The sequence below is a fragment of the Pezoporus flaviventris genome, unplaced genomic scaffold (genome assembly GCF_033815535.1).
Source record: "Pezoporus flaviventris isolate CSIRO_AGI_PZ_B2104156 unplaced genomic scaffold, CSIRO_AGI_Pfla_v1 ptg000002l, whole genome shotgun sequence".
In the NCBI taxonomy this organism is placed as follows: domain Eukaryota; kingdom Metazoa; phylum Chordata; class Aves; order Psittaciformes; family Psittacidae; genus Pezoporus; species Pezoporus flaviventris.
In genome coordinates this window covers 58,748,348-58,761,423 of record NW_026892550.1, presented here as the reverse complement: position 1 = coordinate 58,761,423, position 13,076 = coordinate 58,748,348, and the positions used below count along the sequence as shown (strand labels likewise).

At 45.9% G+C, this 13,076-nt stretch overlaps 1 protein-coding gene across 1 annotated transcript in view; it reads right to left on the bottom strand.

Moving 5' to 3' along the window:
* Positions 1 to 1,265: 1,265 nt before the first annotated feature.
* Positions 1,266 to 13,076, bottom strand: part of LOC133264980 (AF4/FMR2 family member 1-like) — a 30,094-nt gene continuing 18,283 nt past the window's right edge. Inside the window, exons 9-20 of the mRNA XM_061445177.1 lie at positions 13,002 to 13,052; positions 10,826 to 10,926; positions 7,996 to 8,245; positions 6,803 to 6,894; positions 6,448 to 6,451; positions 6,236 to 6,295; positions 5,312 to 5,442; positions 4,088 to 4,159; positions 3,375 to 3,477; positions 3,247 to 3,284; positions 2,444 to 2,658; positions 1,266 to 1,378 (exon numbers count right to left, since the gene is read on the bottom strand). Of these exons, the coding sequence (XP_061301161.1) occupies positions 1,266 to 1,378; positions 2,444 to 2,658; positions 3,247 to 3,284; positions 3,375 to 3,477; positions 4,088 to 4,159; positions 5,312 to 5,442; positions 6,236 to 6,295; positions 6,448 to 6,451; positions 6,803 to 6,894; positions 7,996 to 8,245; positions 10,826 to 10,926; positions 13,002 to 13,052 (1,230 nt within the window). The remainder of the gene's footprint in view (positions 1,379 to 2,443; positions 2,659 to 3,246; positions 3,285 to 3,374; positions 3,478 to 4,087; positions 4,160 to 5,311; positions 5,443 to 6,235; positions 6,296 to 6,447; positions 6,452 to 6,802; positions 6,895 to 7,995; positions 8,246 to 10,825; positions 10,927 to 13,001; positions 13,053 to 13,076) is intronic.

The window sequence follows — 13,076 nt, the reverse complement described above, 5'->3', positions numbered from 1 at the left end:
CCTAAGAAGTGCTGGGATGTACCTAAGAAGTGGTTGCAGGCACCTAAGAAGTGGTTGGAGGCACCTAAGAAGTGCTGGGAGGTACCTAAGAAGTGGTTGCAGGCACCTAAGAAGTGGTTGGAGGCACCTAAGAAGTGCTGGGAGGTACCTAAGAAGTGGTTGCAGGCACCTAAGAAGTGGTTGCTGGCACCTAAGAAGTGCTGGGAGGTACCTAAGAAGTGGTTGCAGGCACCTAAGAAGTGGTTGCAGGTACCTAAGAAGTGGTTGCAGGCACCTAAGAAGTGGTTGCTGGCACCTAAGAAGTGGTTGCTGGCACCTAAGAAGAGGTTTCAGGTATCTAAGAAGTTGTTGCAGGTACCAAAGAAGTTGTTGCAGGTACCAAAGAAGTTGTTGCAGGTACCAAAGAAGTTGTTGCAGGTACCAAAGAAGTTGTTGCATGCACCTAAGAAGTGGTTGCAGGTACCTAAGAAATCGTTGCAGGTACCTAGGTACCTAAGAAGTTGGTCGAGGTACCCAAGAAGTTGGTCGAGGTACCTAAGAAGAATAAGTTGTTCCAGCTACTTAAGAAGAAGAAGAACAACCAACTTAACTAACTTGAGCACCAGTTAAGGCATGTTGTTTTCCAGTCTCAGCCAGTGTAAACCCTGTCTAACATAGCGGACTAGTCTGATCAAGCTGCTGGTCAGTGACAGCTCCTCCGATGCTGTGCCGAGTTCCCCAAAAAACTCTGGAAAAAAAAGAGAGAAAACATTTGGTTGGTTTCACACAAGAGGCACGGAGGAACAACAGCAGCACACTGTCACTTGGGAAGTCCCGTTAAACACATGGTTAATACAGACAGCTCAGCGGTATTAGAAGGCTGGGAAGTGTTAACAAGCACGCACGGCAGGGCATACGAGAGGAAAAGGCACTCGCGTGTGCATACACACTGAACCACCTCCCCCAGTGCCTGTAAAAGGACATTGAGACTCCACGGCAGGGGGCAGAAATCTGGGTGTTCACACCCCAGTCCCTGCCACATGCTCCTCCAGATGTTGAACCGGCCAGATTTGACCGTCTTTCTGAAGGATGCCCAGAAGCACACACAGCTGTCAGAACAGCCCTTTCCTTTCATCCATCCTCAAACCCTGGAGCCATCACGATTTCTCAACTGAACAGGTTTAAACATTTCTAAGGCTTGACAGGCTATACAGCTCTAATTTGAGTTGCTTTTAGCTGGGCACTTGAGGCAGGGTTAAGGTAGTGTTCCTATCCTCCCACCAACTTCAGGCACCATGCTCCTTCTCCTGCACAGGTAGGAGACGGCTCTTGTAGCCTATCTGAGGCTGCTGGGAGGTGCCGTCAGGCCGCACACCCTGCTCTGTACTGGCAATCTTCTCTGCAGGTGACAGCAAGTTATGGGAAATCAGCCCACCTGTTCCTTTCCGGTCACCTTTCTGAGACGTTCCTGTAGGACCTGCCTTCCAGTGACATGGGCTTTTCCCAGTCCCTTAGTCCCTCCAGTCTCAATCATGTTGCAGAGTACCTTTCGGCTCTCCTTTTTTACACACAAAGATTGGAGGCTGAAAACTTCTGCTCAGCTGTGTAAGGAACATTTCGGGAGTATTCTCTGAATTCCAGCCACTGCCTCGTTAGCGAATTTTTACAACCTTCCAGCAACTGAGCCAGGCACATTGGTCTTTTTGGGTTTTTCTGAGTTTGCCAACAGATTGTGACACTACACCCCTTCACCCACAGCAGCTCAGAAAGCTGTGGTTTATGGAAAATGACTGCAATGGCTGCAAATGCCACGTGGAATAGCAGGTTACACACTGAAGGCACCCAATCTAGGGCTTTTAAGCATTCACCGCTGCTTGTACCTGTCGCGGCACCACAGGACAGTACAATCTTTTTAACAACAAAACTGTAAAACACAAAAAGTAGCAGCAATGTCAGGAGATGCTACCGGCAAATACTGATCATGTGCCCCAGAAGAACTCCAGTTCAAGGGCAGCTCAGCCTCTCTGTTACAGGGTGATGCCAGCCCCACTGCTCTCAAGACAAAACTACCTGGAAGATTGACCAACAAAAGCACAGGGCTGCAGGCCAAAATGTTTCTAGTAAAAGTGAACCCACTCAGCAAACCTAAGCATCCCAAAGGGAAAAGTAAAGAGCAAAAAACTCCTTATGCCTCTTGTGTTACCAGGAAATGCGAGTTGGCTGGTTCCCTGCACTTGATACGCTCACCCCTTAGCTCTTAGACATTTGAGGATGCCGAGCCAACCTTTAAATGGCAACACTCATCAATATATCATCATCTAGCATCTCTGCCAACATGCCATAGCTGTCTGTATGTAATGCTTTGATCTTTAGGTATGGTGCTTGCTACACTGTTAGAATTTAGGCATGCACATACGTACAAACACAACACAAAAGACAGAAAAGCCAGAGGGCAAAAGCTTACCCTGATTCTTCAGAATCAGTGCATCAGCTCGCTCCCAATTATTAAGCGCAGAGAGAACATAGGAAGTGATGTTGACGTAGGAATAGGTGATGTCTGGGATATCGGAGGAGACGGCGGTTGAAGAGCACATACTGTTGCCACTGCAGTTGCCAGCTCCCCGCTGAGAAGTGGTAGGAGACGGCACTGGAAACGATGGAGAAGGCATGCCTGTGCTCCTGCAGGAGAAAGAAACACCATCATGAACATTTAACTTTCGCTGCCACATACACAGCAACACTGCTGCAGATACCTAGAAAGGACAACATGCTCTAGAACTCACAAATTAGAAAATGAGTTTCTTAATTGGTGACTGAGCTAAAGAGACAAATATTCAGGTATCACCTCAAAGTTATGCTGCCACAGGGTGAAGGCACGACCCTACCGGACAGTGGCCAGGAAGACAGGAAGGGTATCTCACTAAGTATCAAAGGATCTCTAACAGAACAAAGATGACAACAAGGGCTTTGAAACAGCCTAGTGATGATACCTTCTTTGCTCCTCTGACCACTTCTTTGGTAAAGACCAGCTCCGCCTGATACACGGTAACTCTGGACCTCGTAACAAAGAAAACCCCTTCCCAACAAGAAGAGGTGGGAAAGAGAGAGCAGAAACATACTCATGGCCCCTAACAATAGATTTCAGGTGGCAAGAAAGAGCCAATGGAAAGGCACTCTCACATGCAGCTTGCAACTCAAATACTCCAGCTGCTGTTTTCACTCACACCCTTATGGGCACATTACAACCCATGTATTTTCAAATCTTACCTTGCAACAGACGGAGAAGGTGCTTTTGTGGGAAATCTCTGCAGCAAGAAAAGAACTCTTGTTAGATTTGGGCTGCTCAGCTGCCATCAGTAACTAGCGCAGCCATGCATCTGGCAGCTCAGTTACGCGTGCCCTACCTTGAAGTGGTCGTTCAGAATGCTGGAATACTTTGCTGCAGTCTCTTTTTTGCCACGGAACAGGGCCATGTTCAGAAGGGACAGGCAGCGCATGCTGTCAACAGAAACACACCCAAGCTTGGTCAATATTCACGCTTGCTGCTGCCTGCTCAGCAGTCAGCAGCCTTGTGGGACGCAGGCAGGCATGCCTCAGCTCTGCTGCAAAGTCCAGAAAGCTCGGGATTTCTCCTCCTTCTGCCTATCTTTAAAAAAGTCACTGTGAAATAATCACAAGGGGAAAGAAACCAAACGAGGGCGGGGTCTGGTCTTTCATATAAACAGGTGCCCAGCCTCTTACAGGTGCCACAGGCTGAGTAAGCCCCCCTGCAGCCACGTGCCTCAGCTACGTTCAAGCTACAGCTTCAGTTAGGTGGCTCCAACATGAGCAGCCAAATTGCATTCTTTCACCTTAGGTGAAAGCCCTTAGGTGCTCTCGAGTTACCAGAATATCAGATTTTAGAGCCTGTGCCTTCCACGTGTGGTCCCTTGTGATATGTTGGCTCACACTAGAGGTGTTCCAGTTCAGTCTGGATTTTCAAGTGTGAGGATTTCTTCCTTGCAGAACCCTGATTCCCATTTCACTCATTCCTTTTCCCCTGAAAGCAATGAGTCGTTCACTCGATCAAGTCTAAAAAGTACGAAGGCACAGAAAAAGAGTTACGCACCATAACACGGTAAAGATTTCTTCATGTGAAGGTGCTGAGGGGCTCATACAGTATTTTAGCGTCATGATGAATCTAAGGAAACAAAAGAAGGAGAACCTTGTCAGCCGTCAGTGATCTGATGGCCCGCTCTTTATAGGAGAAAACAGTGCATGCCATTATCTCAAAGGCTGGTCCAAAAGTCAGGGAACATGCCTTGAGGTCTTAGTCCTGGCACCAAGTGCTTTTATGACCTTGAGCAGAGGACTGTCTCAAAACGCCTTGTTTTCCATGCCACAGGAACAGATAACGGCCTCTTATGTGACTCACTCTCCTCTTACACGATTAACAGGCAGCACCCCTTCAAGTAGATGTTCCCCATGGGCCACCTAATGGCCTGGGGCAGACATCTTAGAGGAAATGCGTCGCTTGGTAAAACACAGCCAAGCAACTCTGCTTTCTGAAAGCAAAGCAAAGCAACAGCAGCAGCTGGGAAATACAGTCCCTCAAGAGCAGAAAGCAAACAATTCCTTTTAAAAGTTTGCAGGCTATGACAGAAAAACCTGACAGCTGTTTCAGCTGTGAGGCAAGGCATCAAATCAACTCTCAAACACACTCATACATCCCCTCATTTCAATAGGAATAAACTGATACCTGTCTCCCTCCTATCCAATACATGGTTCCTCAGGTTGTGCTGCCTGTACATGTCACACGGCCCGTGTATGTCATACTACCTGCATATATCTACTATGGCTCTGAAACTAAATGGGGAAGGTTGCTAAAAGAAGCCCCAATAAAGCGTACTGGTAGAAAAACACATGGCAGAAACCAGTAAAGTCTGCCTTCAATCAAGTTGCAAGACCTCTGGGGCACTGACTGCTCTTTCACATGCTGTATTGCTGCTTTGCTTTTTAAAACTGAAATGCTACTGAGCTCGCATGCAAAAGCAACTTCAGGTCTGGATAAAGGAAAAATCCCTTCATGCCCTTTCTTGTCAGAACCGGTGTTCTCTGGTGTACCTCAGCTGCAAGGCTCAAATGCTCAAGAGGACATGGCGCCTACTTCTTCCGATAAGCAATGCTGAACCATTTCAAAGGATTTGTCTCTGGTGCCTTTGCATGGCCTGTCCCGTGCTTGTACAGCAACCTGAACTCTGCTCCATGGTGGGAACCCACAGCTGCCACAGGTGCAAACAAGCAATGCAACTAACCCTTCCCCTCCAAACATGCTGCTTTGAAAACTGCTTACTTGATGAAATCTGTGGTGTCCTGGAATATTTTGTAGGCGAAATTCTGTGCATTCGCTTCCAAGGCAATTCCGTACTCGATGAAGAAAAGGGCAGATTCTAGGTACTGAAAGGCCTTCGCAATCTTGTCAGTCTATTGGGAAGAATATTCTCATTTTTAGACTACGACAAAAATGGCTTAGTGTACCCAAATGTCTCAAGTGTACCCACATTCCCTTTTTCTCCCTAGTAAGTCAGGAGTTGAAGGAAGAAAAAGATGCGGGCCAGGCCTCCAGGTGACAGTTAATGTGGTCTGGGTGTGCTCTGGCTGTTTGTAGCTCTTCCTCTTGACCAATGGTTTCCCTAAGTATTTATTATCTGTACAGTTTTTGGATATTACTGTCTGGTCTTGGAGGCCTGCCTCGTGAAAGGCAGGTTCCCTCACTTCATTTTCACAGGTAAATGGCAAGTAGCATATGTAACTTATCTGACTGAGGCCTAACTAGCAAAAACTACACTACTTCATGTACACTGCTAAACTGCACATAAAGAAGAGAGCTGCTTACATCTGCAAAGGGCACTTCCAAGTCTTGTCCACCAGCAACACAATTACTGTCAGGATCGTGACATTTCAGGGTAAACTGTCCTATAACTGTTCTGACAAGGGCTTTGTCATAGCTCTGCAAAGCAAAGTGGCCTGCTAACCTCAGACAACATCTGCTCTAAATCCTGTTCTTGAGGCATGTTCTCTAGATGTGTTTATAACAAAGGGAAATGTCTGAACATTTTGGGAAACAAAGACAGCATCCCCACATATGACTTGAACAGACTCCAAGTTTGGAGTATGGGAAGTCATTTTAACTGGTGAATCCTTATGCACATGAACACAAATACTGGCTCCCAATGCATGAGCTGCTTTACATTTCTAGCACAGAGCCAAAACTTACCATTGCATCAGCTTTGTGTTTCAGCCTCCTGGCCTCTTCTGCGTAGTATTCTGCTGGATACTTCAGATGTCTGAATTTGGGACACAGAGAGGAAAAACAGAAAACAGGGAAAAGGCAGTGGGATAAACTATTCACCGTGCAAATGGCACACAACCAGTCGTGCACTAACAAAACGAGCAAGTAAAGAGTCATGCCCTCTCAGAAAAAGTTACCTGCCTGCCCAGCACCTTGTCACAGAGTAGTTTACCACTTGCCAAGAAGGAGGCAAATCAAAACCTATCATTTGTAGGCAGGCACAAGAGGTACCTCCTCTCAGAGTGAAAAAGTAACTAATTTCTAGAGTAGTGCTTCTAGTCCAAGAAATGCTGTAATTAGACCTTTGCTTTGGGGTAGGTGGGGTAAGTCCCAGACATGAGAAGACAGTACAGGGCAAGTCGCCGACACCTCTCCTTCTCTCTTTCCTCCCCAGAGAAATGCCTATTAAGGCAGAAGCCAGGGTAGCTGCAGGGCCAGGCTGGCCTGGTGGCTTTACAAAGTACAGATGACGGGTGTAAGACAAAACCTTACCTTTCAAACTTGAGTTGAGGTCTCTTTGGCTGGGAGGTACCATTTGGCAAAGAAGGCACTGGGAAAAGTTTTGTGACGTGTCCGGCAGATCCCTGACAAATCACAGAATACAGATAAATCTGCTTAGAGAGATGTCGAAAACGATTCCAAAGCTTGCCTTTCCTGAATTTCAATAGGAAATATTTTTTTGTCCCAGGCATAGTCTATCTCCCAGGCTCTACCTGTCTTCTAACCTACTTCCCCAGCACCTCCTCCAATAATGGAAATGAAAACCTGGCTTCTTACCTGACTGCTAGTAGAAAGGCTTAATACCATTCACATCATTAATACTTTTCCCAAGCATGGGGAAATTAAGTAGCAGCTTTCCTTGCACAATGGCTAAGATAGCAGTAAGGCTGCAAGCAGCACATTTTTCAGGAAACCTTTCACTAACCAAGGCAGCAAGAGGTAATATCCATTCACACTTATTTCCAGCTTAACCACAAAATCGTTGATTCTCCATTACCAACTACATTATAAGGAAAAAGCAAGCAGTTAGAAGCCAGCTGAGAGAGCGAGCACAGTCGGGCTTGACTCACACAACATACTAGAGCACACCCACCCAGTCACTAGTAAATAGGAAGACAACTGAATTTTACAACCCAAAAATGCAAAGATCCAGCTGCAAGGATCACTAACAATTTCATAAGCAAACTGTGAGGATGGTGAGGCACTGAAACAGGTTGCCCAAAGAAGTGGTAAATGCTCCATCCCATCCCAAACCATTCTATGATACTATGAAAACCTTACACGCGGGTTGTATGTTTCTTATTTTTAAGCAGCCCACTTTTCCCTTTTGTAAACACCCTTATTTTACACCAGTATTGTACTTGCAGTTGCCTACAGTCAGAAACAGTTACTGCCATCAACACGATGCCTTTGGTTTTTACACGGGCACCTCTTCTCACTAAGCTTCACTAAATGAGATGCAAACAAACGATGGCAAGTCAGCAGAGAAGTTACAGTGTAGGCTTCTGGGCTAGTGACGTACGGTTACAGATAGCCGTGAAAGGGGCAAAATGCCTCAGAGAGCTTTCTCTGGTGGCTGGTTTATCTTCTTTCCTTTTCTATATCCTCAGAGCATGTTTCTAAAGAGAATCACGCAGCACCCACGGGCTGCAGGGAACTTCCTGTTAGTTATAACAGATACCTACCTTGATATCCTTTGATAGTTCAGCTTCATTACTCTGCACTTTGCGGTGCTTGCAGATCAAAGGATCCTTGTTGTTGCTCTCGGTCTTGGTTGTGTTGTCGATGGCAGACAGCTCGTCGTTCTGGCTTCTGCGTCTCTTCTGGGCCACCTTTGTTGACTTTGGTGCAGGAGGTATAGGACACAGTGGTGGCAGTGGTGGAGGTTGAAAATCTTTCTTCCAGTATTCATATGAAGCCTTGGAGTTTGATGCTCTGGAGACGGGAAGAGCATTCAGCAATTGGGATGAATACGGTGCATCAATAATGTAGTGAATTTTTACAAAATTCGTTGCATCATGTACCGATGATGCTGAAATCTCTCTGGAAGTGAAGATGACATTAAGAATCCAACAAAGGCAAAATGAAATTTCAGTGTGCATTAGATACCACATCTTCAGCTGCTAACAACAGACAAGCGAGTTGCTTTTCAAGTAGAATTAAGCCCCAGGACTTGTCCTTGGAATACAAATTTATAACCAGGATAGCAGGATATTGCAAAAAAGGCATCCCTCCAACACAGCCGCTTTTTACTTAAAGACAGAGACAGTCAGTTCTCTGGGAGAAATCAGCCAACAGGGCAAATAAACTGCAGCACTGCCTCTCTTGCCCCATTACGGTAGGAGGTGTCTTCTATGGTTACAGATACTCACCCTGACACTTGATCCTGTACACACTTGGACAGAATTAAACCGAACTGTTCCTTTAAGACTTGCCTGCTCAACTAGACAACACTCACAAGACTGAGAGGGTTCAAGTCAGAGATTTAAAATGTTGCACTTTTTGAATGGCAGGGACTATCACATTTAAGAATATGGTGGCATAGCAGATTTCTGATCATCTGAAGTTAGCAATACAAGGGAACTCCGGCAGCTCGAAGCAACACCAAATAACTCTAAACCTTGTTTCACAACTCCTCCTTTCCATCACTTTGATTCAGCTTCTCAAAGTTTACACAAAAATACTCAGCAGTGCATTCCACCTCATGGACTGCAACATCACAAGGAGGAAATTAAGCTAAACCCAGAGAAAAGACTGAACTGTAACGTTGCGCATCTGGCTTCGTTCTGCTGTGCATGAGACAGTCCTCTCCCCTGCTCCACAACCCACTTTTCCCATGGCACAGTCCCTACCCACTGCACTCGTGCTCCCTAACTTCACTGCCTTGTTACAGCTCCAGAGAGGATTATAGCACAGCAGCACCCTCTGACCTGATCCAGTGCCCTCTCTCCTCCAAAATACATATTCTCCTTTCACTCCCAAAGCCGGAACATGGGGTTTGCCTTCACTGAGAAAAAGGGAGGAATGAACCCCAGTGTCAAAGCCCCTCCGTTATTACACCAGCTGAAATACCACCCAACTAAACGTTAGCCCAGCGTTTCAGCGCTTTAAGAGTACGTCTCTATTTTCTTGGCAGAAAAGCAGATTATTCGTATTTTCAGGCCACAAACCTCAACGCTATACCAATCCAAGGCAATGCCTCAAATTCAAGCCACAAGCAAGAATTTAATGCAGTAGCCCATGACTGATGCGCAAGCCTCCCATTTGAAGACATGCGCCTGGAAGCATTTGCTCTAGCAAAGATCTAGCCAAAATGCTGGTAGCACAAATTACGCAAATTATATAGGGGAAATCTCAGCACATCCATTAGAAGCACTGCAAACGCTATGCTGGAATAAAGGAGAAATTCCCGGCCATAAAGGCCCCCTGAAATTCCAGACAGAGTCATGATTCAAAACACACGCTTGTCTGCCCATTAAGTCACAGATACAAAAAGACAAAACCAACAAGATGATTTTAGTGGAGAAGGGAAATGCTCGCCACCTGCCTAGAAAGCATTTTAAGGCTACTTCTGTTTCTCATGAAAGCAGAAATAATGAACTCTCTGAGAGTTCAAACATCACAGAATAGAATCGTAGTTTGGTTTGGAAGGGACCTTTAACACTTGTCTAGTTCAACTCCTCTGCAATGAGCAGGGGCATCTTCAGCTAGACAGCAAGTTCTCTTGCCATCCCCTGAAACACCTCAACTACCATGCAGAACAAGCAGACGCCACTCCCCATAGAACAGCTAACACCCCCCAGACCATCTAGAGCAATCACCTGCTGACAGATTGCCTCCACGGAGGTTTGGAGAAGGGGAATGACTCCTGCATCCCAGCAGGCAGGCAGTCTACCGCACTGTATGGAACTCAACCAACAAATCTGGTTGGCACAAATGTGTTTCCTGCATCTGGTCCAAAAGGCAGCAGCGCAAATAGTTGCCTACCAGCTTAAAAGGACAAGCAATATGGGCACAACTGGCAATTACATTTCCTGCAGCGTAAAGAGATATCCCGAGCTATGCGCAATACATGGAACAGAGCAGACGGCAACGGAAGCTGCAGGATGGGAAGCGTTTAAAATCATGTCCATCTCGACGGTTAGAAATCTGGACAAATGCCACAACATTCAACGCTTGTGCAGCAGCGAACAGCAAGAATGGGAGGACGATCGGCCACTGAAACATCAGCTTATTCTTGAATGGTTAGAACCATAATCCTCAGCATTAAGAAGGGATCGGAAACAGGTGACACCCAAGTATCACTTCACACCTGCAACAAATAATAAGGTGAATAAATTCCATTCCCACAACCACCTGGTGGGTTCCAGGAGTTAAAGACAAATCTTCAGCAGATGAAGCCTCAGGAGGCACATTACGTTATAAGCAAATGTGTGAGGACAGAAGATACAGTTCCTTGTTTAAGACACACTCACTTTCGTGCATCTTTCTGCCATTCCACCACCGTATACTCACTTCAGTTTCTTGGAGTCTTTCTTAGGTGAAGAGTTCAGTGATTTTTTTTCTTTCTCTGATTTCAGTTTCTTCCTATTCGTCTCTTCGTCCACCGCTTTCCTCTAACAGGAAGAAAGAAAACCAAATCACTCAGGTTTTTAAAGTTCACGTAAAGTATAAACCAATGCAGCTAAGTTTGATCAATTCTTGTTAGAAGTATTGAAAAGATAGTGGAACCAACAAAGTGGAAACCCAGACCACAGCAGATACAGATTTCAGGTTCACTGAGCAGTATCCTAAGATGACATTTTATCTCCTTCTGCTTGGATATTTTGTAGTGGCAGAGATGGAACTGCTCAACCTCTTGCGGCTAATAGTAATCAAAATTAAGGCACTTCCATTGCTCAAAATAAGCATTGCATCTGTTCTGGCTGGGCTTTTTTTCTTCTACTTGGTATGAATTATACAGAAATGTATTCAGATTCCTCCTGATGTAGTCATGAACTGCAGACAGTTGGGGGTTTTGATAAGTCTTATCAAAGGGAAGGAAAACGCTGCATTCAGATGTGCAGGGGTTTTTGGGTTTATTAACAAAACTATGATCTAGATGAAATTTTAAGAGTCAGTTAAAATTGCTGCCAGTCTTCCAACAGGAACCATTAAGGTAGAGAGGTAATAAATACTACTTTTCAATTACACTCCCTAGATGGAAAAGTACAAGATATCAAAAATCATCAGCTCACATGAATGAAAATCTTCAGAATACTTTGCTACAAGCCAAGAAAATGTAAAAGAACCTGCACTTATCAGTCAGCGTTATCCACTGGCTGTCAATAGCCAATAGCATGCTAGGACTTTGTGTCCCTCCCAAGAGTACATCCAGGTTTATGTCACTATCACAGAGCTCAGTGGGCTGCGTGCAGCACCGAGTCTACCTTTGGCAGTGTGCTCAGGGCAAGGCTCCAGATCATGACCTTCAACTGTCTCTCAGGTTGAGCTCCACACTGCTGCAAAAGATGTCTGACAGCTGTACTGACCTAGGTGGCTGTGATGAGCCTCCAAGGACAGATGCATGCTTACATAATACAGACAGTGAGGCTCTGAGGGGGGGGGGTCCTGAAGTCAGACGCTCAGACTGCCAGGCAGGACATGTCTAAGAGCAAACAGCTCCTGCCTTGGGTCTTCTGAGGCAGCAGGAGAAGTGACAGATTTACTGCCTCTTCACCTTTCCCCCACTGCTCTGCACAAGGGGGACTGCTGGGGTCTCTCAAATTTCTTCACGATTTCCCCACCCTCCTGAATTCTCCCCTACAACTATGGGAAGTTCAGAAAATGCCAAGACTAAACTAAACCCACATGGGAACCAGGCTTATTCACCTACACATGCTAAGCTACCCGCTTGGTGCGGACCACCAAAAAGGTATACAGGCACAGAAATATCCATAGCGAATACCCATCCACCATAAGGCTTGCAGCCAACTTTCTCTGTGCCTGCCTGGAAGCTTATTCACAGTCCCCTTTGGGAGATAGATAGCTTTCCAAAAACCACTTGTGAGCAATTACTATCTTTGCTAAATAAAGGGCTGCCTTTAATTCAAAGGAAAGCAACTATTACAGCAGAAGGACTCTGCAAGGATGTGTCTGGAAAGCCCCTTACTGGACATACGTGTCTTTTCACGTATGTCTGTTCACTGCTAGAACCACGACAGCTCCAGGGAAAGCCAAAGAAACCTTCTATGTATTTATCCAAGCACTGAGATCCAAAGCAGGGTTTAGGGATGGTTGTTACTGTCAGTGAACCTGCTTCAGTTAAAAGCCTGCATTTATGGAAAAGCAAAAGGCACGAAGCTTCTACCATCGCCCCTAAGGAATAACACAGTTCAAGCCTGCAGAATTCCTTTCTCTTTGTGTAAGCAAGCAATCACAACTGTTTCAGACTACTCCACACAGGAAAAGGCTATGCTACTCAGACTGAGCTTACTTGGCTAATGGCAGCAGAAGGGGCACCCATGGACAAAACTGAAAAGCACAAACTGGGATGGCTGGGTTAGTTCTTCGGGGCACACCCCCAAACTGCAGACAAGGTGCTCTCCCACAACAGACATTAAACGGGTAGCACAAATGACTGCACACTCTAGCAGGCATTTCAGATACTGTGCTGCTTTTAAATGGGTTGCAGGGAGAAGGGTGGGCTTACCTTGGTTAGGCAGTTGCCAGGCTGCCACTTACTGGAAGTTGGTGGGTCAGGCTGCAGGCAAAAAGAGAAAGGAGA